Below are 27,854 nucleotides of genomic sequence, written 5' to 3'. Positions count from 1 at the left end.
GAATATTACAGTTGCATCAAATTTTAGATTTTATTTCTGGTTTTCCTTATAAAAATGTGAATTAGTGTCAGCTGCTTTGTGGAGGATTTGTTCATTAACTCTTGACTCTGATGTCTGCCAGGGTGGAATTATCTGATCTCTATTGTGGATCTTGAGAATTGCAGTCCAGCTCCTTCCTTTTTTTTTTTTTTTTTTTTTTTTTTTTCCCCACAGGTTTCTCTCTCAACTCCCCTTGAAGCATAGTTTTGAAGGGGAATTGTGCAATAATTTATTTCAGTCTCATATGTTAAATTACAACAACAAGCATGCTAACTGCAGGTAAATTCAAATGTATTTCACTGTAGCAGGGCTCCTTTGAACAGTTTTTAGTGCCCTTAGGCATATGTTGAATTCCTGTGCTTATGGAGAGGTATACTGGAACATTTGCATTACGCAGTTTTCAGCAAAAAAGTACTCATTAGCTTGTCAGCAGTTCTTCATTTACTCAGTTGTAGCTAGGCTGATCCTAACCCTCGTCTAGGATGGGACTCTCATTTTTTAGCCTTTTATCCAGGATACATTTCTTGGTGAATGATCATGCCAGCAGTCTTTGACTTCTTCTAAACCTTTATTTCAGTTGAGCTGTACAACTTCTTATGAAACTAAACCACACCCAGCACTTGGTGATGACAGTAAAAGAGCGCATATCTAAACATTGTGCTGTCCTGGGGAGGAGTCTTGCTCGTACCTTCTTCCCAGAAGGAAGAACCTCTGCAGGTCAGATGGAAAAAGGAAACTGAAATTCTGAGGTGTGGCTCACCTGGAAAGAAAAGCAGCTGCAGAGGTATTCCCGACTCCCTTTGAACATCAGCCTGTTTGAGAGGCGTACTGCGATGAGCGCTTTCGAGAAACAGACAGAATCCATTGTAAAAGCCTTATTCTCTGACCTCTTAAATGAAGAGGAAACTGTTAACCGATGTCTGGAGACAGATTCAGGAGGTGAGGCCTGTATTTTGGTGGGAAATGAGAGAAAAGTTTTTGTGCTTGCCGAAGATTATAGAGAAATGTTCTGACTGAAAATGTAAAGGAAGGAGGATTGTAACTTGGGGTGGTTGTTTCTTAAAATGCAGACTTGTGATGCCTTACGAGTTATCTCTGTTTTGGGAGAAAAGAGAACAACTTCAAATTGTTTGAATCCTGGAAAGACCACAGCTGCAGTCTGCTTTGGTGGGAGGAGGGTCGAGGGAATGGGGAGGGTATAGAGGTTAGCATGTCGTGTTCTCCACATCTTGTGATTGTGAACGTGGCTGTTGTTACCGGCAAGGCTAATAGGGAAGGTACTGCCTGGTGCGGTACCTTGCGTATGTCTAAACGTACTGAGTAAGGTGTTACGAGCCAAAGTCCTAATGTTGTGCTTCTGAGAGCTGGGGTGCTGGAAGGCTGCCTTTTCGTGGTGGAAAAATGGTTTAGAGATATGCAAACACAAGTCTATCTGTTACAGGTTTTGAAAAGCAGGGCAGTAGATTGTTTTAAAAGGGATGGTGGAATTTTTAACTAGCTCTAATTCTGTTACCAAAAAAAAAAGCAGATACCTTCATATTTATTGGATAAAAACAGTTGCTTTAAAATGTAAGGCAGACTATGGTCTTTGCTTCACAAAATTCACAATATGATTTGTGCTATTCTCTGTTTTGCTGAATAATGCTGCAAGGAATTCAGAATTTCTCCTGTATTCATGTTGCTTTTGCCATTATTTTCTTGGCAACACAGATGAAGAGCAAACTAGCTAAAATGTCTCAGAGACACTGGGAACTAGCTGACAGTGAACGTTCAGCAAAGCTGGTTTCTCAAAAGCTTTATGGAAGCATGTTTGTAGTTTTCCCTAAAAAAAAAAAAAAAAAAAAAAAAAAAGTCTCCAGTCAGCCTATTGCTCGTTTCCGTCTTGTGGATTAGATGTGCACACATCTGCTTTCACTGTCTTGCCCTCTGTGAAAACTGCCTGTTTGCGTGTGGAGTGCCTGCGGCTCAAGTGAGTCTTTCCTGAATCCCTGGTGTTGAGTGGGGCTTGGCAGAGAGTTCTGCGAAGGGCTGTGTGTGCTGAAGTGCTGGCGTGTCGACCAGGCGTGCAAAGGGTGGGTGGGTGAAGGAGGGGGTTGGATCAGGAAGTGATATCTAAAGATAAAGTTGTCCACTGCTTTTTTTAGAAAATCCTGTTTTCAGTTCCTTATAATTTTGTCAAACTTGGAAATATCGTTGCTGAAATTCTCAGTGCTGGGTATTTGCTTCTGGCTGAACCTTGTCCTGGTAATACTCAGAGAAATTAAAAATTACTCTGTTTTTTCTCAGGATACTTTAAGGGAAAATGCTTTGTTTAACTGAGGCAAAAAAACAAACAAACAAAAAACCCTTTAAGTAGTTTAGCTGGTAAGTTCTAATGATTATATACTCGAAATTTGTGAAGGATGCCTTTTGTTCCTCTGTGAAAACCTTCCCAAATTTGGATCACTATATGAGACTTTGAAACATTGCAACTTACACTTGTTCAGTGGAGATCTTCAGATCATCTAAATTCTCTATCTAAAGATTCTAAATCTTTAGATAAAGATCTATCTAAAGATTGTCAGCACTCAGTGATCCACAACTTAGAAATGCTGGGGGAATATAAGCAGGACTTTGCCAGCTGATTGATGCTGTTTTGTCACTGGAACCAAAAGAGAGAGAGATGAGATGTCTTCTAAGTCCTCATACTTCCCTTGCTTGCTTTTGGAAGCATGGAAGGAAAAAGCTGCCTGAAACATGGAGGGATAAAAAGAGAGTCCCTAGGGATGTCCTGGGAGAAATATGAGTGGGTATGAACAGAAACTTGGGCATGAAGCAACTGAGATGAGGGGAGGAGACCTGGACAAAGCCTGGCCATGGTACTGACTTGCCTGTGGTACCCTAATTTGGTCCCTCCAAATGTACAACTGTGTAATATTTCCTAAGAACTTTGATTTTTACATGTCTTAATGTGTCTCACCACAGGTCTCTCCTGCATTAATTTCCTGGGTGCTTGAGAGACCAGCTACCTTAGTGCTCTTTTAACACAGCTTTCTGAATGTAGTACAGTTAAAAAAAGCTTCATTGTGAGCTTGTATTCTCTCTCTTCCTCTGCCTTTTAATGCATTATGCTGTAATCCCTTATCCTGTTACCTCTGTTCGTTGTTTTAGAATCTGAGCAGTCTGCGGAAGAAACTCCAAGTAATTTTGACCCAGTTGTTATCGCCAGTCGTCTGCGAAGCATAGGGGACGAGTGCAACATAGATTTTGAAAATTCCTCGCAGGTTGTTGCTGAAGTACTGAAGGGAAAGGTAAAGCATATCTTTTTCTGCCTAGCCCTGGACCTGCTCTTTGTAGGCCAACCTTGTGGTCTCATTTTGTTGGAGAATAGCAAAAGCCTGGGGAAGGGCATAACTTATGCTGTAGGAGTCAGAGATGTTTGAGAGAAAGGGATGTGATAGCCAGAAGCCTGCCTCCTTTTCTTTCTGTGTAAGGGGCAGCGCATGAGCCACCAGAACAGAATCTAAACAAAGCCCTGAAGGACCTGCTTACACAAGTAGGTGATTCCTCATAACTTAGCTCCTTTGGGAGGGGACAAGGAGAAGCTTTTTATCACCTGAGAAGCCCCGGAACTTCCTAAGCTCAACTGTCAGTGCAGGAGATAATCTGTAGTTTGGAGCTGGGGGCAACTTGTGTGTGCAGGAGAAACGAAGGAAGACTGTGCTGAGGGGAGGAGACCAGATGCTCCAGTCTGCTGCAGGTGATCTGGCTTGAGCCTGCTCTGCAGTCAGAGCTCTCATGCCAGTGCAGTTTTGGTGCAAGTGCTGCACGTAGTTCTAAGTTAAGGTTTCTTGCAGCTCTGGTTAGACTGTCAGCTGTCCTTGGTCCCTCAACTATGCTTGCCCGTTGCTGTAGTTTGTACAAGCCACAATAACAAAGGCAGCAGGACAGGACAGCCCTGCCTTGAATGTTCTACATTGTAGGGATATCACCAGGAACGTTCAGGGGGTCACCTGCTTTAGTCATGGGTAGAACAAGAAAACCCAGGAATTTGTAGGATTTTGACCAAGACTTGCATACCATGAGGTCATTTAAAAAGAAAAAGCTCAAACTGTCCTTTTGGTGTTTGCAGATAGAGAAGTTCGAGGCTGCAGTGGATTCCCTCAGCAGGAGATGGAGTAACCAGAATCCAGAGCTTTGCTATGAGAGAGCGTTTCTCACTATTTCTGTGAAACTGGCAATGTGTATTGCAAAAAAAGTCCCAGCTGTGGTCCATCACATTCCACTCGTAGAACTGATTAATGGAAATTCCCGAGTGAGAAGCTACATTGAGTCCTGTGGAGGATGGGTGAGCATGCAAAGTTTGCTGTGATGTTTGCCTTGGGATTTATAGTTCTATTTCCTTGCTTCTCTTAACCTTCCAAAGTGCCATTCTGCCTTGTGCCTTGCTTGGCTAGCCACTGATACCCAACTGCCCAGAGCGTCCTCCCCTCTCCCCCTGTGTATCAACTAACTGCTTATAGTTGTGGAAACACAGCTTTGCTAAATGCATTGGTCTTAATGTCTTAATAAGTCTGAATGAAGTCAACATCAAACTTCCCGTCTACTTCACGGTGTCAAGATTTAATTCCTTACTTCAGTATCTTGGGAGTTAAGCTTGCTACATTAGATGAAAATCAAAATAATCAAGGATCAGTCACACAGAAAACACTTTCCTGCTCACATAGCTTTACAGTTGTGCCACTGTAAATTTACAGCTGTACCACTTTGTACATTTTATGAGTGGAAAGCTGATATAAGTCTGGGAAGGGGTTATAGAGGAATGTAGAAAGCTTTTCTCACCATCCTGCATCTTTTTCTTCTTCCCAGTTCCTTTAAACCTACCTTGAATTTTTTCTCTAAAATAAATACACATGCTTTTTTTTTTTGTTCTTTTTTCAGGAGAACTTGGACAATTGAAAGGGAAAGGGCTATGCTACTTTCCAAAAGGTGAAGCTGGGTTTTTCACTGATTTAATTAGGACAATTGCTTTTATATTTCTTCAGGAGATCACAAGTACAACTGTACAAAAAAGCAATGTGTAAAGGAGATTCTTTCTGTATCACTGCAAACAAAAAATAAAAAGTCAGTTTGTTTTAATTTGTTTTACTTCTCGCATTTCTCTTAAATTTGGCCATGGAAGTGAGTTTTTAAATCTTATTCAAGGTTTCTAGGTTAAAGGCTAATTTTCAGACTTGTCAGGTGAATATTTGTTTTAAAGCACATTTTCATTGGATATTCTAAACATGTCTCTGTTCCTCTGAGGTGGTTCCAAGACTAGTTTTTACAAAATTAAAATTTGTGTTTAATTTAAACTAACAGTGATGCCTATTTCAATGATTAGTAGTTCTTTGCCTCTTAGCACTTGGTGCAAAAACCTTGTCCAAAGGTAAGCTATTCTGTACCGGATTTGTGAGAAAACACAGACAGGGAAATACATCCAGTAACTCTGTTTCTCTTCTCGATTTTAACTAAGCTTGGGACAGCTGAAGTCCATGAAGTTCACATGAATACATGTGAAGCGAAATAGGCTGGCATCATTCATTTGTTTTTTAAAGTCTTCTGAGTCAAAAGATTTTGACCCTGTCTTCTAGCAGAAACTACTAGAAGAGGGGAATTCTGGCTGGAGGAGTTGACCTGAAGTATGCTAATGGGTATTACTTCTTTGTTCAGAAACTGTTTTGCAGTTTCTGCATAAAATGTGCAGGCTGGGTTCATGTGCTTAACATCTGTCTAAAGAGTTCTTTAATAATATGTTACAGTTAATGTGGAAAACAGACAAAGTTACAAATGTGAAGGGGAACTGTGGATTTTGCGTATTGTTTTAGGGACTCTTCCAGTCACAAGATGTTCTGCGTTTGAAACCTTCCCTTCTGACTATTTCACAACGCAGTGCAGCCTCCTGTGACCAGATGAACTGGGTGCGTTCAGATGTTCCGCTGACAGCAGCTGCCAGATACATGCATCCTTCTTCACCGTGGCAGAGGCAGTGCCATGCTGGCTGGAAATAGTACTCAAAAACCGGGGGCACTCTTTCTTTTTTTGTTTGGTCAGGCTTTCCAGGAGAGTCTTCCACAATCTCGTAATTTAGAAGTTCCTGCTGATACGAGCCTGTATGTTTCGTTGTCGAAGTAACATCGCATTTTTGTCCAGCTAGCGTCTTTCAGACCGGTATTGCCAGCACTGAAGGACCCTTGCTGTAGCTGTGATCGTGTGCACAGAACCCAGTACTCCCACTTCTCTGCTCTAGCCCCTTTTACCCTTTTAAAAGGGCACCTTGCTCTTACCCTGTTGCCTGTTTCTGTATCTTTTTTTTTCTCAACAGGTAAAAAGTATCTGATCTAATCAGTAGGTGTCTGATTTGATTGTCCATTTTCCCTGAGCGGGAGACACAAATCACAGGACTGGACTCTGAACTGTCATATGGCATGTTTTTCATCAAGCTTGCCAGAGTTAAGTGATGAGGGCACTGAAACGGGTTTTCAGTCTGGATTGGTGCACGAGGCTTCCCAGTTCCTTATCCCTCTGCTCTGTGTACCTGCCGCTTATCATCTGAGTCCAGGTGAAAAGAGGGGAACGTAGACAGCACGTTCCAGTGGTGTCTAGTGCCAGGTCACAAGTGAGCAGTGGTTCACTGCTGACCGCGTATGCAAAAGGACTGGGAAGAATTCATTTGATACTAGTTTTTTTAATCCAATTTTAGACAACTTTACAAAACCTGATGTTTTGCTGACACAGCTGCAAAATGGCTTTATTTAAAGCTTTTGTAAAAATGAACAGACAGTCCTAGATTAGTATGCTGTAGTTGAGGCAATCCTTGTAGTAGGCTACAGCGTGGGCCTAAGGAGTAACGTCTGTATTTGAGTTAATGCAGGATGAGTGAGGGAACGTGGGAACTGGAACATGCTATGACTTGGACAGGTCTCTTAGCAGAGGACATCTCGTATTGTTGAACGCTTGTGAGACTCAGATGGGTTCTCATCAGTCCGAGAAGTCAGATTTTGAGGAAATTGCCTCTGATCCCCAATTTCTGATCATTTTTGTACAATATATGGGAAGCAATTGGACACATGGAAGACACATCCCAGCCAAGAGACACCTGAGGGAGCATGTTTGCTTCAGGTTAGACTGCTTTGTTGGCTGGAAAATTGCTTGGCTCGATAATGGTGTAAATATCCCTGTCTGGGGTAGAGGGTCATGGGAACATGAGTGAAGTAGTTTGTACGCTGGTAGGGACATCCCTCTGACAGCCGTGTGGCTTCTTCCGGCTGATGTAAATCTCCGCTCCTTAGGCGGCTTTCCGGAATTCACCGAGGCCGTCTGAAAAGTGGTGTTGGCTGGATGTTTCACGGTTCAGCAGAGAAGACTGGGCTTGGGACCTAGCCAGCGTGCCTCTCACTTGGGAGACCGCGCCAGGGCCAAGGCACCGCGGAGAGCGGGCGAGCCTGGCAGTCGGACCTGGCAGACCGTTGTCTCCGTGGCATACGGCGCTCTGAGCGCTGAGGTCTGCTTGTGAAAGCAGCGGGATGAAAGCTGGGTGGCAGAGGAGGCTGAAGAGCCTGGCTTAGTGCTACTTACCCTTTCTGTGGGGGCACGAGCGAATTGCGTGTGGCTTAAAAAGGAGGCGCTAGGGCTCCAGGTTGTGTTTTGTTTTGTTATTTGACCACGGTATCTGTTACGTACTAATTTCCTTTAAGACTTATGATGAAGTCAGTAAACCACAGCCTGCAGCAAGTGCTCTCCAGGCTGGTGCTTTCCGCTGTGACACACATTTGACATGTCCGTTCCCAGGTTTGGCAGACCAGTCTCGCTCTGTCTCTTGCAACATGGACCAAAGGGAAATTCTGCTGCAAAACCTGGAAAGGACCCAGAGCAAGAAGCTCAACCAAGAAGAATTTGTAGACGAATTTTTGGTAAGTTTGCTTAAGGCACAGTTCTGTGTCTCAGTTGATTTTAAAGGGAACCTCTCAGTCACTTCTCCCCAAACGGGGACAAGATTTGCATGTGGCAGTAAGATTTCTTTATAAATTTTAGAGCAGAATGAGATGCAGGAGTTAACTAGAGCAAAAAGAATGTAAAGACAGAAGAGCAACTTAATAGTTTGTATTCAAAGTAAAACTGTTTTTTAAATAATTATCCGAGTGCTTCCTGTTTCCTCCTTTGTGAATACACTTGTCAAGGTACGGTTTCACTTTGCCCTGGGGGTAGAGTGAGGGGTATAGTGCCACTGCCTCTTCTCCCCCTTGCAGTCTCTGGTATCTGAGAGATACCTGTTTCTGACAGGAATCTCTAGTCGCCACTTCAGATAGTTTTCTTTCGTTTCACTAGAAACCCCCCACACACACACACCCCCCACAGAATAAGGAGCAGATATTCAGATAAATGCCTTGTGGTTCTGGACAGTTCTGTGTCCCATTGACATTTGGCACTTTGGCCAAGGCATGAAGAAGACAGTAATCTGCATAGCCAGACGGGCAGTTTCTCCAGGCTCCGGTGTTGCGCTAGTTTACATGGAAACGCTCGTGCATCCATCTGGAATGAGTGCTGTAATGTTTGGTAGTGTATCTGACTACCCTTGGAAACAAATTTCTTCTTCCCTAAAGGCAACAGGAGCAAAAATTGCTGGTAGGTGTCGTCTTCACCTGCGCTCCGCGCTGCCTCGCTGGCTGAGATCTGTGCAGTGCTCCAGTCTGTAAGCTCTCTCCCATCTTTGTGTTTGTTTAGGTGGCAGGGATGAGACTTAGACTGCGATCCACAGTTAGAGCCGATAGCTCTAGAAACTTGTAGGAAACGTATTTGGGATCTGGTGAGTGCTCTTGATGTATCAGCTGGAGGCAGGCTATTTGGGCTGCTCAGAGGAGCAAAGGCATTGCCGAGATTTAGAAGACGCAGGGAAGGGTAAAACCCCTCCAGAAACAGGTTGCATCAGGTAGAGATGTCTGGGGAAAGTTCAGGGGTTATTTAGGAGTCCCCATGAGATCCAGACCCTGTTTTGTCCTGCCGGTGAAGACCTGCACTTCAAACGCCTGGGAAAAGTTTAGTGCTTGATTTCAGGTGTCTGGGCCAGAGGGAAGTGATTAATCTGAGCCTGCAGTAACAGTCCTGTTGTTCCATGGAACAAAGCACTGTCACAGGCTGCTGAATTTCCCCATCTCGCTGCCACGCTGGGGTTGTGCTGCGCAGTGGGAGGCTGCAGGGGTGTTGAGTCTGGGTGCATGGGCTAGTTCCAGCAGCCAAGTCTACAGCCGGCATCTGGCAGAGATGGCGGGCAGAAGTGGTCAGGGCTGTATTTCCTCTTGTACTGGGAAGAGATTTTCCCAAAGATGGCCAGAGTTTCCTGCCATTTTTGCAAGTGCCGAAACCTTAACAGACAACTGTGACAGCCCACGCTTCCAAACTTGGCAGAAATGTGCAATCTTATTTCTCCATCCTACCGTCTTCCCTCTTTTTGTGTGAACAAGCATTTGTACATGTAAATTGTGATGCTGCTTCTGTAAATGACAGGGGATTTTTTTTGTTTAAGTCCCCATTTTCTGTTTATGCAGTCTCACAGCCAGAGTTTGATCCTTGCTGCTCTCACTCACTTTCTCACATGTAGCCATTTCCCAAGCTGCTTTATGTCAAATTCTGCAGGGATGGAAAAGTAAGGTGATTCAGAGCCTTAGCTATGAGAAGGCTGGTCTGAGTGCTAAGTGATTCCAACTCCCTTCCCTGAAAGCTTATCCTGGAGGTTGGGGTTGCATTGGAAGGAGGCAGGGAGAGGATGCAACCATACAGCAGAAGAGCTCGAGAGGTTACATGGATGTACCGTCTATGAAAAATCCTGCTTCTCACCTGCTTCCACAAGTCCTGTCACACTGTGTGTGTCCCCATGTTCTTGCTTAATGGAGACCGGACACATGGACCATCCTGTGCCTCCTGCACCCTCTCCCTGACTCATTCCACCCAGGTCAGTGAAATGCTGCTCTTGCAGTATTTTATCTAAGGAGCAGCAGGATCTAGGGTTTAAAAAGCTGCAGTTTAATGTTAAAAAAACAGCAACTCTGACTTGGATCTGAATCTGAATTTCCATGCACAGAAATACTGTGGATTAGATGTATCCTGCTGTGTATACCTTTCATCTGCGGTACTGCTAAGGGGTTGCTTGGCTTGATCGAATATATATGAGCTGCAAAGCCCTCCATCTCCTGATCGCTGTGGCCTTTTGCCAATATCATCATTCTGTAATTTTATGCTTACGAGCCCCGAAGGGCAGCATGTTCCAGAGGGTGCTGGTCCAGAGCAGGCTGGAGTCCGGCGGAGTTTTGCCGCTCTCCTGCGGCTGCTGGTGTGTCCGGCCTGCAGCGCGTGAGGACAGGGGCCAGGATTCTCTAAACGGGCAGGAAGTTTTAGGGAGAGCTGAAATGCGGATGCTTATGAGCTCCAGGGGGAAGGTCATTGGCGTCGTCTGCAAACTGACCCTTGAAGCAATTCATGTTGCGCACTCAAAAATCGGGGCCCTGAGATGGTGAGGCACTCGCAGAACGCTGGTTCGCGTGCCGCTGCGTCAGAGCTCACAGCCTCCAGGCCCTCAGACGTGCGGGAAAGGGTTTGTCCATATCAACAAGAGCGAAATGCCATCTCTTCTGTGCTAAACCCCTCTGATCACTGAGCTATTTTGGTCCAGCGACCCCGAGACCGGCAGACTCTGTTTTTCCTCTGCCATACGAGTGGCTGAGCCGCTATTTCCACTTCCTGTTAGCAACCCCAGCTGCTAACGAGGAACACGGCAAGGCAAGAGGACCTGTGTCACCTCCCGGCGACTCAGGTGTGCCAGTGGTTCCTCCTCTGCTTTTCACTCCTGCACACATTTCTTTCGTAAATGTGCACAATGCTGAGGGTTTTCCCTTTCCAGGCAGCTTCTCTGGACCCCAGCAATAATGCCCAGCAGAAGGTCAGTGCAAGCACGGCTTCAGGGTGGTGGGAAAGTGAGACTTGCTCTTCAGAGTGTCAAACCACAGAGATACTTATTAAAGAAATGGCTTTTGGTTTGAAATCAAAACCATTGCTCGGAGGCAAGAAAAGCAGTTGGGCAGACAATAACATTACACAAGAAAAAAAATACAACAGCAATAAAATGGTACTTTCAAAGGTGATGGTAACGAACAAACAGCGCATGTTTAAACAGACTGATGTCAGTGAAATCAAATTCTAGGCTTTGTCAGGAAAAATGCACATGAACTCTCCAGGACTGCAGGAGCTTTAGCCTGGAAGTGAGAGACTGGAGATTCATACCTCTAATGGTGTGTCCTAGGGCTTCTTTTTCTCTCTGTTTCCATCAGTGTATGTTACTACTTTGCTCTGATTTCTTGTGCTGCCGTAATTGCTTGACCATTGCTGTTTGCAGCTAGGAATGGGAGCATCTTTGCCGAAGTGAGAAAAATCAATTGCTTTATCTGTCTTTTCTGATGTCATTTGTTAGAGGTGTTTTAATATCGTTACTGCCTCTTGACTGGGTGCCATTTATACTAAGAGTGAGTCCCCAGTGCCTCAGCTGTTTGTGAGGGAGATGCTGTGTTCTATATAAAGGCATCGTTTCACTTCAGAGCCTCCGTGCCTGGGCCTCCTGTGGCCGCTGCCTCGGCACACGCTTTCCATGCTTCAGAAGTGTTTGCTGGGTCTCTCAGGTGACTTCTGGGTCTCTCTTCTTGCTCTGAGTACCTTGAGAAAAGCCATTCAGGAAGGAATCAAATGTGCAGACCTCGCTTTGTGGTGGCGAGCCTGACCCCCAGAGATCTGCACACATGCTCTCTAGTAGTATGTTGCATGTCACACACTTGCTGTAATTTGTTCCATTCTTTTATCACAGAAGCTGAAAAAGCAGTCAACAAAGTACAGGTTGGATAAAATCTACCCTACAGCAGCATCTGAGCAACCAGAGAACATCAAGAAGAACAGATACAAGGATATCTTACCCTGTAGGTTGGAAATGGCAAATGTTCCTATTCAATTTTTCTTTTCTGCTAGCTCAGTTCTGCTCTTCCTTGAGTGTCTGCCTGCCTGATTGCTTGCGTGTGAGAGTATCACTGCCTGGCAAGTGGCCTTGAATTGTGTTGTTCAGATTTAAGGCTTCATCTTTGACCGTATCAGAGTATGCTCTGAAAGATTTTGGCACATATTCTCTAGAGATTGAAAATTTTCCATTCAGTAGGAAACATCCTCTGTTGATTATCCTTGGAAGCTTTCTGGGTAACATGGCAACTACTTGTTTTGCAAGATCTTGTAGAGAAGGGCTTTGGAGAAAGATGTCTTCATGACATACTAATGCCGTGGAAGAGGCTCTCTTCAGCCACGTGTTCTTATGGCACCTGGCACAAAGCAGGCCACAAGCGAAAACTGCTGTGGTTTATCCTGGCTTGGTGCAGGAATCTCCAAAGGAAATTCTGCCCTGTGCCAAGCTATGGTCAGAGCAGACTGTCCCTTTGATCCATTCTAGCTTGAAGAAAACCCCCTAAATCCACAGACCTCGTTGCAGCCTGTAAGACTTGAGCGCAGGGAGACTCTGGGCTTGGGTCGCTCCATGGTCAGAGGACAGTGCTGCACTGGGGTAGCAGCAGCAGCTGCAGCGCTTGGCTGTGCCTGCACTACTGCTCGGTGGGAGAGAGCATCCCTGTCTGCTGCCCGCACACGGGCAACGGCGGGTCTGTACGGGGCCGTCAGCAGCTGCGGGAGGAGGCGTTAGGTACTAGCACAGCCATTCCTCCTCTGCTCTGGGGAAGAGCTCTCAGATTATGGGCTCCCCCAAAGCACCTCATGTTGCATCCTGAGGAGCCCCTAGCCCACGGTGCTACTGTGGTAGACCAGCAGTAACTGTTACTGCTTTTTCTTCTTTCCCCTTTGTGTGTGCAGTTGACCACAGCAGAGTGGAGCTGTCCCTGATCACATCAGATGCAGATTCTCATTACATCAATGCCAACTTCATCAAGGTATTGCCTTGTTTCATGGTGCTTTGCAGCAGAAAGGCATTTGTAGCAGCTGTCTGTTGCCTAGCGGAGTTGTGCCCTGCAGCTGTGCTAAGTTGAGAGGACCAGAACGTAGTTCCTGTGCTGTGCACCAGGATAATTCAGAATAGGGAGTATGTCAGGAATTGTGCCTTGATCTGGAGAATGGGTGTGCATAGCGAGTGAGCCCATCAGAAATGCTTCTTGCAGTACAGAGGCACCAGGCTATAGGGCGAGGGACGTGTGCTAATGTTCGGTGGAACAGTTTGTGGCTCACAGCCCTGACGTCCTTATCGGCATTACTGCCTTTGGTGGGTGACAGTGGTGCAAAACAGCCTGCAGCCGGAATCGCCCTGCCTGAAACCAGGGCTCAGGCAGGAAGCTTTGCACCACAGCAGTGCTGAGGCTCGCTGCAGGGGCAGGGAACAGGGCAGGCCAGCACCGGCCAGTCCTCTAAGAGGAGCTCCATGTGCACTGAGGCTCTCCTGGGCCCAGGACCCTTCTGTGACAGGTACAGACAGGTTTCCTTCCATCTCTGCCATCACGACTGAGGGATTTGTGTGACCTGTCAGTAGAAGCACACACCTTCGTGAAAGGATCAGGGTTCTCTCTTCAGCCAGCAGCCACAGGCATGCCAGGCTGCGTGCTGCAGGGTTGGATCTGCTGTTGGGATGTTTGCTTCCAAGCTCCCACAAATGCGCTGCAAGAAACTGTGGTCTTTGGGAGTAGGTCTCGCCTCAAGCCCATCTCCCTGGCTTGGGTTCTGCCTTTGGGAACATTTCACAAGTTAGTTAACTTAATTTAGGTGCCTAAAATTTAATTGTATAAAAGCCTTTCCAAGTCTTTAATGGGCTTTTGTCTTTGGATAGAAATAGGATTCAGCAAGAGGGTTGATGTTAGTTTCTTGTAGTGAACTGTGCAAATATTTCTCCAAATCTAATCTGAATGCAATTTTAGGGTGTCTATGGGCCAAGAGCATATATCGCAACCCAGGGTCCTCTCTCCACTACTGTCACTGACTTTTGGAGGATGATTTGGGAGTATGAAGTCCTGGTAAGGTGTAGATGTATATGTTTGTTTGTTTGAAGTTGTATATAAAGCCACTTCATCTCCTGTGTGATGACCTGGATAGTGGGAATGTCATGGTGGGGGTGCCCAGATGTCCCTTGTGCCCTGCATCTTTCCTGTGAGCCTTCATCACACACGCGCTGCGGCACGGGCCCCGCTCATGGCTGCCTTTGCACGAGGGCCCTGAGCGCCCGTGCAGTGGATGATGTCCTGAGTGTCCTGTTCACCCAGCAGTGTGGGCCTGTGAGGACCAGAGCCCAAGTAACTTCCTCATAGCTGAAAAGTGCCCCCAGATGATGAGTGTAATTTTTTCTGCCTGGATACGAAACTTGTGTTCAGACTTTTGTGACAAACTTTCTTTCTGCAGATTGTGGTCATGGCTTGTATGGAGTTTGAAATGGGAAAGGTGAGTAATGTATCAGAGACGGCCTCTGCTGGGACAGCGTCAGGGCAGGGAGGAGGGACACAGATTTCTATAAAATCTCATTAAGGACGTCAGGCTTCTGTTTGATGCAAACCATTCCTTGACCGCTGGAGTTGCCAGCTACAGATCCTTAAACCACCTTCAGGAGTGTAACTAGTCTCTTTGAAGGAAAAAAAAAAAAAAAAAGGGGGGGGGGGGGGAAACAAGCAAGACCCAAACACCCCTGCATCCTTCCTCCTCTCCTCTCCTCTCACAAAACCCCTTTGTGTAGCTGCACACAGAGCTGTGGCTCTGGCAGTCAGGAACAGGCACAGATAATCTACAGATGAAATTGTCAGAGGTGTAATTCCTGTCCTGATGACTCCAGGCAAGGGAGAGACTAGAGGCTGGTCAGCAGCAAAAAGTAGACCTCTTAGCATGGGTTTCGTCAGGCAGGGTAAGACAGGAGATAGTGCAGGTGGGCAAGTGGTGAATAACCACAGACTTCCTGCTTCTTGCAACAGAAAAAATGTGAGCGGTACTGGGCAGAGGTGGGTGACTCTTCCCTGCAGTGTGGTCCTTTCTCCATTGCCTGTGTGAGTATATCTGCCTCTTAATGCCATATCACATCATGTGCATTGGAAACTAATGTCATCTGAAGCAAATGTGACTCTAACTTATTGTTCTGCAGGAAGCTGAAGACAAGAAAAATGAATACGTGATTAGGACTTTAAAGGTGACCCTGAATGAAGTAAGTAGGAAAGGTCAAAGCAGGTAATGCAACTTGGCTAGCTTTGTTGTATAAATAACATATTGAAATATGGGGCACTTTGTGCAGAAAATTTTATGCCCCTCATTATGCTATTTGGATTTCACAGTAATTGCAGTAATGACATAAAAAAGTAATCAAATCTCAAACCTTAATTTCTGAAGCTGTTTGTCAGACCCTGGATCAGTGAGGCAGTTAGCAAATAGTATTAGGAATGTCATAAAATGACAAGATCTCCAAGAACAGTTACAAAATGCACTTCTAACCTGCAGCCTTTGTCTACCAATATAGAAGGGAATTAGAGGTGGCTGCAGCATATCAGCTTTCGCTTGCTGTGTTGATTTCTGAAGTCTGTGCCCATATAAGCATTGAGGCACAATCTTCTTCTGTGGCACAGACCAGTCCCTTGACAGTGCTGCTCTTCTTTTATAGAAAATCCGCACCGTCTATCATTTCCACTATAAAAACTGGCCAGACCATGATGTTCCCTCTTCCATTGATCCCATTTTGGAGCTCATCTGTGAGATTCGTTGCTACCAGCCAGATGACAACGTTCCGCTCTGCATCCACTGCAGGTGAGTGCTTCATGCACTGACAAGGGAAGCGCCGCTGGTTCCACCCTACTTTCTTTCACTTGCTTTATGAGAGTCCATACAGGAGAGGTCCGGGGTCCTTTGCCATACGTCTCTTTCTTTACAAGACTTGAGCCAAGTTCCTCTGAGGAAGTTCTAAGGACAAAAGTGTCCTGTGAGTAACTAGTATGGCTGGATATCAGGAAAAGGACAGGGATAATATATATAGTTAAGAGACCAAGAATACTATGCATCTCCACGTGTAGTTTGGTCACCACAGGAGGACTGAAGAATTGCTCACAGGATGGGCTTTCTTTCCCGCAGCAGAGCTGTTCCCAGGTGGAGGAGAAGGGCACAGTCTTATGTGAGACCGAGTACAGCTGCCACCGGGAGAAGTGTTGGTCTGCATTGTCCGCAGTGCGGGACGGAGGTTCTGCTCTACTGCAGACCGTGCGGTGGGACCAGGAGCTAGCACCCTTCTGGGGATATGCATGTGAACGTGAGGCAGCTGCCCTTGTGAGATTCGTAACAGTGGGTTGGGGATAGGGTTCACAGGGGACTGTGGATATTTTCAAAATGACTATTGCTAGCAACCTGGCTGTGACTTTCATTGCAGTGCTGGCTGTGGGAGAACAGGAGTCATCTGTGCTATTGACTACACCCGAAAGCTGCTGAAAGATGGAGTAAGTGTCAGTCTTTTCTTGTGCATTCAAATGGCACTTGTATGTAGCTCCCCTCCCGCTCCCCTCCCGCTCCCTCCCTGTCTCTCTTTCTCTCCTTATTCCCAATTTTACCCCACTTTGACTGCATCCAGACGTATTTCATATACTAACTGTAAATAAGAACTCCCTGTAGTCTGACTGAAGAACAACGGCCAAATTGGCGATTCTTGATATCCACTTTGTGCTTTTTCTCTCTGTTTAGGCTCTCCATCATGCACGCGCTGTCCATTGTCATTGCTAGACTTAACCTTCCTTCCACACCCTGATGTGAATAGCTCCCAATGCTATGAAGTGGTCTGGAGCGTACAGATAGAGTAGAAACCTCTCTCCTGTTACTCCTTTGTAGCCTGATCTTCAGATCACAGGGCTTGGCTCTGCTTTGGCCTTCAGTCTGCAGTACAAGCTTACTATGTGTATTTGACCCGCAACACTCTAGTAGCAGAAATCCAGGGTTTCCAAATTAACATCTTGCTTTGCTTCGGTAAAAATGTATCTTTTAACAGTGAAGTAATCTCTGGCCTTGTGCCAGGTTTCTGGGATTCTGAGGAACGTCTATTTTCTGTATGGTAATAACCCTGAATCCATTGGTCTAGATGGAGCAGGATGCTATGAAATCAGTATCTCATCCTTTGTCCTTTTTGTCACAGCTGTTATCCATGTTATCAATGCTATTATCAAAGAAGGGTATTTTCTGTGGACTGCAAGACAGGAGGGAGGAGGTAAAATGGCTCATAATCAAAGGTGGCATTTTAAGCAGGTCCTTCGTTAAAAGTTCTTGCAGTAACGGGCCTGATCTTCTGACCCTGGTCTAAACTGCATCATGACTTGGAAGCTGCTTGGAATTACATCTGTCTTTAATTTTTTAATCTTCTTTCTTTCTTGCAAGATTGTTCCAGTGAACTTCAGTATTTTTAGTCTGATCCAGGAAATGCGCACGCAAAGGCCTTCAATTGTGCAAACCAAGGTACATGCAGGAAATTTTGTCAATTCATATACTCTCAATACTGAAACCTCAACTTCTCTCCAGGAGGGTTTGCTTGGATTTGTTACTGTTCTTACAGGTTCCTTTTCTGAACAGAATGATTTAGCAGAAATGAATTTGGTAGCTTACCATTTCCTTGTAGACAGCTGGAATAGCTTAGTGTTTTCAGTTGCATATATTGAATACTTACAGTGTGAAAAAAGGGACTGTCCAAGAAATAAAGTGGGAACTGTTCTCAGCTGAGGCAGACTGAAGAGGAAATGCAGTGCAAAACAGTGTTGTTTGTGCTGCCAACACCAAAACAAATGCTTCAGCCTCAATGCTTGAAAGTTGCGGCTTCCATCTCTTCTGAGAATTTGTCCTGCCTACGAACCGGAAAGTGGCAGCTTTTCTTAGGAGGTGATGTTTGGTTTGGGTAACTGATGACCACTTACAAGTACTGCTTGTGCTGGCTCTCATGTCTGCTTTTTTTGTCTGGAATGCAGGAGCAGTATGAGCTGGTTTATGATGCTGTGATTGAACTCCTGAAAAGGCAGATTAAAGCATTTGATGCCCAAGAAGATTCTGCTGCTTCACAGGTAAAAGTCCCCAAGATAAACACACTGCCTTTTGCAGTCCCATGCATGCCAGCTTTGACCTAGATTTCTCCTGCAAAGCTCTCCTCTGCAGACCTGGAAGGAAGGGCCTTGTTGGCTACACTGGATGTCCTATTTATTCACAATTACATTGTGACAGAGGCCTCCAGTCTATGCAGGTCCTTTATGTGACCCCAGTTTCTCACCTGTTATTTCATTTACACATGTACATACCCTGCAAGGAAGAGAGATTAAAAAGACAGAGGGAGAGACATGATTCCAGCCCAAACTGAGCTTCTTTTCATGGCTTAACTTGAAAATCCAGCTGTTTCCTTGATTGTCCAGTGCTTATCGCAAGAGTTGGCCCCAAGGGAGAGAGAAGTTTTCCTCTGTCTCAGAACTGTTTCCTATATAGTTTTATATTTGTTTGATGTAATGAATGAATAGAAAAGCATCTGTTTTCTCCACGAGTGGCTGATTTTCATGTGGACATCCCAGTGAAACTTAATTTCATGGAGTGTCTGTAAGCAAGAGTGAGTCTCAGTCTAGTTCAGGAAGCTTGGGTGCACATGGCACTATGGCTGAGAGCATCAGACTGCAACATGGAGAATTTGGATTGTGGTATTTTAGCGAGATAATTAGCATTACAGTATGTCTGTGGGAAAAAGGCTAAAGTAGCATGTGAAAACCAATGCCAAAGCCTCTCAAATCTGATATACCTCTTAGGAAGAGTGAAGTGCTGTTGGAATGAATTTGCACAAACAGGAACATCAACACATCCCTGGTTAGGCTTTTCTTTGTTCTTGCCTTTCTTCTCTGATTGTTGGCATGAATCTTACCTTGCCTGTGTACTTGTTTGCAGTCTTGCTGAAGTAAATGCATTGCCATTCTTGCTGAAGTAAATGCATTGCCATTCTTAGGCAAAGGCTGAAAAGTTACAGCTAGCTTATTTTGTCAGAACCTTCTGTCTAAAGCGTTGGGAACGGGATCCTGCAATGGGACCTGCACCTCAGTTTTGCCATGGTATTCACATGGTATTCGTTCCAAGACAGAGCTGAGAGAGAAAATAGCTGGCAAGAGCCTTTTTCTCATGTGCTGTGGATAGCCTGTAAGCAAAGGAGATAGGAGACTAGCTTGACATAAAATACAGAAAACGGTTCAAGTCCGGATGTGGTTCTATAGCTCCTGGCCAAACCTCTCGCCTGTGGAAACCTCACTGCCCTCTGAAAGCACTTTGTAGAGCATGGGGGATGGTCATATGCAGAAGCGTCACAAATGAAACCAGCTCCCGCATAGCCAGACTGAATGCCTGTGTGGAGGTGTAAAGGCAGAGTTGTCTGCTCAGGCTCTTTTAAAGGTGTTTGGAATAGCTGGCTTGTTGTATGGCCCTTTGTACTGTCATTTTAAAAAGGTGCTGACAGAAAGAGCTGTTCAGGAGGATCTGTCCTCCATTTTCAGCTCCAAATTGGTGTTTGTCATTTCCAAACTGCATTAATAATTAAAAGTAGTTGGCACAAATTTCATCTCCTGAAATAGCATGTTTGTGTTCTCTGCATTCTTCTTCTTCACTGTCTTGTATTCTAATCCTTTTGTTTCACTAGATTCAAACAAAGCATCTTGTAGCCAAGCCAATTCTGACTCCAGTGGAAGAAATTTATTCTCCGAGATTACCAAACTGGTAAGGCCATTACACAAGTATCATGTGGGTTAGTATTTCCAGTTATACATATGATTCCAGGAAGATGCACTTAAGTATTCTGCTGTAGGTGTGTGTGTTTTACATGAGACAATTCAGTTTGAATCTTGCACTTCAGTTAAGTTGTCAACAGGATCTGCAAACTCCTTTGAGTCCCACTTTGATTTGATCAGATTTATTCCTAACATAATTCCTACATATCTTATTAATGCGGTTCTGAGACTGAGTCTCAGCTTCTCTTCTTCATTCTGTTATCTTTCCTCCTCTTCTTCCCTGAGTCTGCTTTATGTTGTGCTTGCACAAATTGTTTCACATATGAACTGAAAACACTCTGTAGGGCAGTATTAAAAAAAAAAAAAAAAAAAAAAAAAAAAAAAAAAAAAAAAAAGGCTCATGGACTTGGAGATAGCCCAGTGCATTCATTTCTGTTCTCTGTGTGAAACTGTGCACAGTGCAGGGTGCCCCCAGATTGTTTGCATCTTTCATTTGCATATGCCACTCAGGTGCTTCTTACTATAAGAACTGAGTGCCTGAAGAGCCTAGCTTCCAGACATGGGCAGCTTCACAGAGGGGTACGATCCTTCTGTGGACATGTTTTTGTTTGCACGTGTCCACTTTCTGTAACTAGTTTTGGTTTTTGGTATAGTCTGTATTGCGATAGTGCAGAAACTGCACTTAGTTTACCTATGTAAAGGGGCCTCCTCTGCTCACCATTTAACAGTGTTCACATAGGGCACCAGGCTGCATAGTCCTTCCATGTTCTCATTGCTCGAGGCCAAACTGAGCTCTAAGTTCCTGGAGGACGGATCTGTTCTTAGGAGTAATGTTGTGGGGCCTTATTAATAAGCAGAAACAGATTTCTAAGTACTAGATGGCTTTGACTTCATGCTACTGTGCTTTATTGCAGCTCAGGGCAAGAGAAGAAGGATGTACCCCAACATTATCCTCCTGTGGTGCAAAGTGAAGCATCCCTGACATTGTTGTCTGCCACGGGAGTACATGACAGCTTTGGGCACGGAGTCCCTCCCATTAGACAGGCCATTTCCTTTGGGACTTTGAACTTCAGCAACAGTGGGAAGGCAGTTGCTGAAAAGTGGGGCATGGAGGAAGCTCTCCAGAAACACCACAGTTTGGAGTTCAACAGCATCTCTTCTGAGCAGCTGCTTCTCAACCTGAAACCTAAGGGAATAGGCAGGAGATGGCCTCATGACAAAGCACCTCTGACACGGACTAAATCTACCCCTTTTGTGCTGGCACATCAGAGAGAAGCCCAGGAATGGGATGGAGGGGATGTAAAGCCTATTCTGAGTTCACAGTTGCCAAATGCCTGTTCAAGCTTTCAGGTAAAGAAGCAGGCTGGGTTTTCCTCTGTTGAGATGAACCGCTCGAGCAGAGCAGTGGACTGCCCCCCAAGTCACAGGAACAGTAGGCAATGTCCTCACCCTTACCTTTGTTCAGCAGAAGATCCTTACTTCTCATCGCTCTCTTCAGATGATCTTGCATCCCCAGTGTTTACTGAGTGCTTTGCAGAGGGACGTGATGCCATTTTCCCATCTTGTGCTGTGACTCCCCCAGTGCAGCCTGTCTTGACCAGTTCACCACCACCCAAGCCTGTGTCCCAGCATGCTCCCCTGTTGAACGATGAGAGGATATCCTCGCTCAGTAAGTGCTGCAGCACTGTCGCAAGCTGGGCTTGCTCACTCTGGGTTTCGCTATGCTGGAGGGAGTGGAGAGTGTTGCCTTTTAACATCCACGAAGGGCTGTAGCTGCTCTTTCAGCGTATTGCCCTCTTGATAGCTGCAGAACAAATCAAACAGGTTTCAGTTCCAGTGGGAGCGGAGGGAAGAACAGGGCCTCACATTGTTTCATCCTGCCTTAATTTTTTCCATAAAAATAAACAACATCTTTAGAACAGCATGATTTTGGGTTTCACTTCATATAGCAGCTCTGGACTACCATGTCACCTCAGCTAATAAGTTGTACAGCTGTCATAGGAAGACAAGGATTGGTGCCAATCAGTTCTTAAAGCAGGGCACTCTTAGAAACACTCAGAAAGCTGCCAGGAATGATTTTTGCTCAGGAACTAGTTTCCAGGTCAATAAAAATTCCTTTGTGCTTTCTGAAGAGAGTCCTACATGGGAAATCTGGCACCCCACTGAGACAGAGAGAACCAGGAGTTCAACTTTAGCATCTTGCCTAGATCTGTAGCCTTAAAACTATCTCCTGCCCTATAGAGATGGTAGAATTCCTTTTCTAGTCAGTCCTGACCAGAACATTTCCGTTTGTCTGCAGCTTTGGCATTGCTGAGCTTTGTCCTGTTCAGACCCTTCTGGATTCAGTGTAGCAAGTGCTCTTTTGTTATCCAGATGCTAGACACTTTTGGAAAGTCATGGGAGTTAAAATAAAAGCCAAGTTGCGGTAGCACTACCAGCTGTAAGACTGTGTGTGCAGGGGGGAATGTACGCTTGTAATTGTCTCCTATGCAGTGGGAATTCTGTTGTCAACACTGCTGGAAGCACGCCCTTGGGGGCACTCATCTAACAGCAAGTGAATTGGCGCTGAGGACTGTTCGGATTTTTACGTAGAGTTTTAGATGCATTTAATCATAATCTCTGATGCCTGTCTGGGTAACAGCAGTCAGTCCTCAGAGTCTCTGCAAAGGTCTGTAGCTCTCCGGCCATGTGGTGCCGTGCAGGTAATCTGTCCATGTCTCCTCAATCAGCCCTCTTGCCACAGCCGGACGATGATGATCCTCCGCCCCTGCCTGAGCGAACCCCAGAGTCATTTATTGTGGCCAGTGAATCAGGTAAGTGCATTTAAGACAGCAGTGACCGAGATGTGCTCTGAGGACCCTCCTTATGCTTGTATATTACTGTAGCATCCAGTAGTGCCTTACTCTGGCTACCTGGGATGAGGAGTGATGTCTCGTGTTTCATGATTTCTAGGTGAATTCCCTCCAGCAGCTTCTGATTTTCAGCCCCCAGCCAGAAATAAAGACATTGGAACCTCACTGGAGCAGAGTGGTGTGTCTCACTCAGAGGTTTTTAATGACTCAGTAAGACTGAGACCATGTAAGGTAAATAAGTGGCTTTTTATTTCTTCTCTATCACTATCACTATGCCAGTTTCCTTATCGTGTTTCCTACTTCTGTGAGAAAGACCCTAGTTTGGGCAGTGTGTGCTTTCCATAAATTATTTCGGGATTCAGGATAGGAATAAAGAAGCAGTCTGGGTCAGGCTCCTTGTCAATATCTAGTTCATTCCAAACATTAATTTATTGTCCAAAATCCCATGCAAAATAGGAAAAATATTGGCCCTATTTTAGAGAAGGATAACTAAGACAGAAGGTGGCCTGTTGAGGTTCACATCATCCTGTGGAACAGACAGGAGCTGAACAAAAACTAGGTTAGTGCCACATCCAAAAAGAGCATCTTTTGATCATCTCATAGATGAATTACGGCTTTGTAAAGTGAAACAATAAGGCGTAAGCCTATCTTCCATTACAGGAGCATGGAGGTGTGTGTGGGAGGCTGTTTGCATGTAACATCATTTCTTCTCTGGCTTGCATGAATGTAAGAGAATCACATTTAGCTGTAGGAATTTCAATTACCTTGTTTTTCATTTCCAGAGTGTGAGGCTCCGGAACTGCCAATCAGGTACAAGTTTAATGTTGAGATAAACTATCTTTTGGTCTGCTTGCTACTGAACCTGCTTTAAATGGTAACAGACTTTTAGTAAACATCTCTAGGATCAGTACTCAGTGCAACAGATATGTTGTGTTCACTGACTAAATAGTTCAGCAACCAAATGAACTGGTAGTTTTATATTTCCTAATCAGCCACTGCATCACCCTACATCCCTTTATTGTGATGTTCCTTTCAGTCTCCTTAGGCTAAGAGCAGTCGCATCTCTGACTGCATGTTGTGTGTTTCCTTTGAAAGGATTGAGATAAATGCGAGTTATATTGCTGTGGCCCTCTCATTGAACTGCCAGTTTATTTTTTGAAAAGCCAGGTAACTAAATCTTTTATCTTTGCTGTTTTAGAGATAAACAGGGATCGCTCTAACTCCCCTCCTCCGCTTCCTGAAAGAACCCCGGAGTCGTTTGTTCTTGCTGATGCAGCAAGTAAGTGACGTTTTTTTTCTCTACATGTAACTGAGATTCTTATACTTAACCTAAACTGTACATAGCTGAGAAGATTGTGGCCCACTTGTTCCAAACATTACCAATGGTAGTGCTTCAGGACTTAACTGCAGGAGAGTTTAGCAGATATAAAGGAAGTAAATGAAACCAGGGGACTTGCTGGAAAGATTACAATCACTTCTCCCTCCTGTAGCTGAGTGAGGTATTAGAGGAAATGAAAAGCAGTAGCAAAGCACTTAGAAACAAAGCAGGAAGATTCATGAATGACCACTAAAAATGTTTTGATGTATTGTTCTCAGGTCTGCAGCCTGCTGCAAGGAATCCCACAAGTAGCCCTTGGGACTTGGAGAACAAAGCTTCTGAAATACTGTCAAAAGAGCCTGTGGCATGCTTCAGGAGAAGCAAGGTACAAAGCAATACAAAACAAAAGCTATTGAAAAATGAGAGGGTGAGAAGGAGTGATCTTTCTAGCTACAGCTACTGTTACTTTCTTATTGTGGATCATGTGAAAATAAACGGTAGGAGAGCAATGGCCTGCTTTTGAGACCACTTTTATATTTAGGGCAAGGAAAGAAGTCTAGTAAAAATATGTTGTTGTAAAACTGAAAACAAAACCTCAGTCTGCAACAGGAACAGAGTAACACAGTCATACCTATGTGAATGGTTATGCCTCAGCCCTCTGTTCTCCACTTGAATTGTCAATTCCTCTTGGAAAAGTTGCCCATGTGGAGTCTTGATTCCCAAGTAGGACAGACTCTACTCATCACCACTTTCCTCTTTTTGCTGCCCTAGTTAATTACCCTTATAAGCTATGGTACTTTGGAATGTCATGGTCCAGTTTTTGAGGAAAACAGGAAGAATAATACAAACTGTAATCACTGGGATGCTTCAGTGTTGGCTAGAAAAAAGCCAGAGATGAAGCAAGTGGCAGAAGTCTGCATTGCTGTCTCAAACACACTACACAATACTTTTTATGAGCTGTAATACATGTATATTGATCAATGAATTCCTTTTATCAGAGTTGCTGATTTAATGCTTGCTATAATATTTTTTCAACAAGCCCTCTTTTTCTTTACATTTTTTTACAGAGCTTGAAAATATTGAAAAATGTGAGAAAGCGTAAGTCTCTCTCAAGCTAATGTGCATCTTCTTGATGGCTTTAAGCAAGTATATAAAGAAATATCTGAAATTCTTCAAAAAAAGTGAACTTGTCTAGTGTGAAACTCCTTCCACTTCTGCTTACTTTGGAGTAGGGCATATAGAGCTCTGCTGGCTAGCTGAGTACCATCTCATCTTGAGAGTAGCAGTTGTTTTAGGAATATCATGAGGATGCTGTGGAGCCCTTCTGACTCTCTTTGGGCACCTGGCAGACAACTCCCGGTGTATCCAAATTACAGAATTATTCAGGTCGTTCAAACCTTTGTGGTGGGACAAATGCTCTAAAAATTGGGGAGGGGGAGGCTGTGGGGCACGTGATCAACTTGAGTCCCATCCTGGATTCTTTTCAGTCCATTTGGAGCATAAATATGGAATTTCTCATTAAGTTACCTTTGATTATAAAACTAAAATGCATATCTTGAAAATAAGACTTTTTAAAACTGTTCAAGCACTTCTGAGCAAACATCCTCCCGGTAGATTGCATTGCAGTAGTGCATTTACTCCCTGCTATGAGCAAATAATGCATTTAAAACTGTGTGGCATTCAAGCTCAGATAGTGTGGAAAATACTCAACTTTGCTTTGTGCTGAAACAGCATCTGTGCCTAGCCTTACTGTGCATGTGGCAGCATGTGTTTTCCCATAGGTACGCATGAATCTAGTAGCTTTTCAGGGAATTAAGATGGTCGCTAACTCCTTGAGTTTAATACTGTATTTCTAGGTATCTGTAGTCCATCTTCACTGACAAAACCATCAGAATCTGCCCCGTCAAACCATTCAAGCTCTTTTCTTAAGTTTGGTATGTTCTTATTCTCTTCGCTTTTTGATACAAGAAGTACATTTTATTTAAACGTCAAAATGCAGGCATTGGGCTGAATTCTAATTCTTCCAAGTGAAGTGATGCCTGAAAATAGGACCAAACAATTGTGTGTCTACATAATTTAATGTACCTGAATACTGTCTGTATTTCTGAACACTTTTAATCTGGTATTGTGGCAATTATCTGGTGTTCTATCTAATTTTCTGGTCCCTATGCATGCACAGGAATTAGGCCTTTGGATACGTATAAAACTGTGTTGTCCTTTTATTGCAAAATTATAAGTAATACTTATTATTTTTAGACATTTACAACATTATTCATTATTTAGAAACTTACAACATTATTATTTTTAGACATTTACAACATTAAAGAACAGGGAAGGTTAAAAAACACAGACCCTGAAACCTACAATGACAAATATTTATCAGTGTGTAAAGAGTGAGAAAAATGCGTATTTGGCTTTCCTGTATCTGAAAGACTTAGCCTTTATGTGGTAACAGAGAGAGCAGAAGATAAATATAAAGCTGTAACATTTCCATTAGGCTGCTGCCTAATATTGTATAATACAGAAGAGGAGATTCACTATGTTTGCCTTAAAATTCTACTATTAAAATGATTAGTCATTTATTAGATTGGGCATAAAATCTAGTTATGTTCTTGATACTTATTATAATGACAGTATTTGTTGACAGACATTTATAGACTATATATAGGTTTTGCAGCCATTGACTTTCAACTACAGGATGTTGTTTTAAATCAAGCATATCTTAAAGTTCAGGAAAGAACTGAAATTACAAGTATTTTCAAATATATTATCTTAAGGAATGACATGATCAACATCTATAATTACATTTGTTGCATTAAAAAAAATTTTGTTCCTAGGCTTTGCAAATCGATTTTCAAAACCTAAAGGACCAAGAAATCCGCCAACAACATGGAATATTTAGATAAACTTTATAGATTCTGTTACAGATTTGTGAAGTCCTGCTGGCATGCCTTAAGTGCTCTTCCTGATAAGATTTTCAGCAGAATAAATACATCAAAGCATGTTGCATGATATTTGCAGCTGAGGCACTACTTGCACACTTTTTATCAACTAAAGTCTTAAAATAAAGAAGAATATACAAATATCAGCAGCTTGGCACTTTCAGTGAACTTTCAACAGGATGGAAGCTGAAAAAAAGAATAGGTATTTTATCCTAATAAGTGACACTTTTATCTTGTTTTGGGATGTATTGACTTCAAAATGATGGACTTAAGTCTTTGAAACAAAGCACTGTTAACTGGGAGTTGGTTCCAGTGAAGACAATGGAATGACATGATAGTCCAATGGACTGGACCAACACAAAACATGAATCTGGATGTTGCAAACGTAGCATCTGTGTAACTTCACTTACATGTATAGTTTTACTGTAATCAAAGATCTGTATTTGCTTATATGTTTACAGTACTGGGATGAATTAACACCTCAGATTTTAGAAAGACTTTCTGTAAGTTAATTAAATTTCACTTTTTTTTTTTTATCTGAGTCAGATAATTTTTCTAGATTTTTGGTCAGTAAGACTAAGATATTTGATTGTTCATATAGAAACTAAACCTGTATGTAAACAGCTGACCTAATTGCCCTCACCATCTGAAAAAAAGTACAGCCATCAAAATATAAATGTATTTTAAAGGCACTGCAGTTTGTAAGGATTTCTGATGCTTCAACACAGACACACAAACTTTCAGGCAGGTAACTTGTTAGACAGATTTCTAGACTGACACTCCCAGCCCCAATCTAGAAGCTATTTGTATCTGAGGTGGGGAGAGGCAAAGATGCTGGAGGCTTTGTGCTCTCCTGTACACGAGGCAGAAGTGAGCTGGGACAAATCTTTGCTTTGTGGGGCCTGAGCCATCCTCTGTTCAATTT

At 43.9% G+C, this 27,854-nt stretch overlaps 2 protein-coding genes across 2 annotated transcripts; both read left to right on the top strand.

Moving 5' to 3' along the window:
- The first annotated feature begins 237 nt into the window (after positions 1-237).
- On the top strand, positions 238-5,157 carry BCL2L15 (BCL2 like 15). The gene is made up of 4 exons (XM_026111814.2): positions 238-978; positions 3,190-3,329; positions 4,151-4,366; positions 4,960-5,157. The coding sequence occupies exons 1-4, from the start codon at positions 873-875 to the stop codon at positions 4,975-4,977; spliced, it is 480 nt and encodes a 159-aa protein (XP_025967599.1). The 5' UTR covers positions 238-872; the 3' UTR covers positions 4,978-5,157.
- A 113-nt stretch (positions 5,158-5,270) lies between these two features.
- PTPN22 (protein tyrosine phosphatase non-receptor type 22) lies at positions 5,271-27,465 on the top strand. The gene is made up of 22 exons (XM_026111812.2): positions 5,271-7,179; positions 7,849-7,970; positions 11,906-12,014; positions 12,946-13,022; positions 13,995-14,090; positions 14,473-14,511; positions 15,033-15,104; positions 15,200-15,259; positions 15,710-15,852; positions 16,466-16,532; positions 17,458-17,535; positions 18,039-18,131; positions 19,730-19,806; positions 20,732-21,486; positions 22,547-22,630; positions 22,770-22,900; positions 23,452-23,479; positions 23,868-23,948; positions 24,266-24,372; positions 25,055-25,085; positions 25,844-25,921; positions 26,825-27,465. Exons 1-22 carry the CDS (start codon positions 7,167-7,169, stop codon positions 26,887-26,889), a joined length of 2,406 nt encoding a protein of 801 aa, XP_025967597.2. The 5' UTR covers positions 5,271-7,166; the 3' UTR covers positions 26,890-27,465.
- Positions 27,466-27,854: the final 389 nt, after the last annotated feature.

This window comes from Dromaius novaehollandiae, chromosome 27 (genome assembly GCF_036370855.1).
Source record: "Dromaius novaehollandiae isolate bDroNov1 chromosome 27, bDroNov1.hap1, whole genome shotgun sequence".
NCBI classification, from domain to species: domain Eukaryota; kingdom Metazoa; phylum Chordata; class Aves; order Casuariiformes; family Dromaiidae; genus Dromaius; species Dromaius novaehollandiae.
Note: the sequence above shows the minus strand (reverse complement) of the source record. Positions and strands in the feature narration are given on the sequence as shown.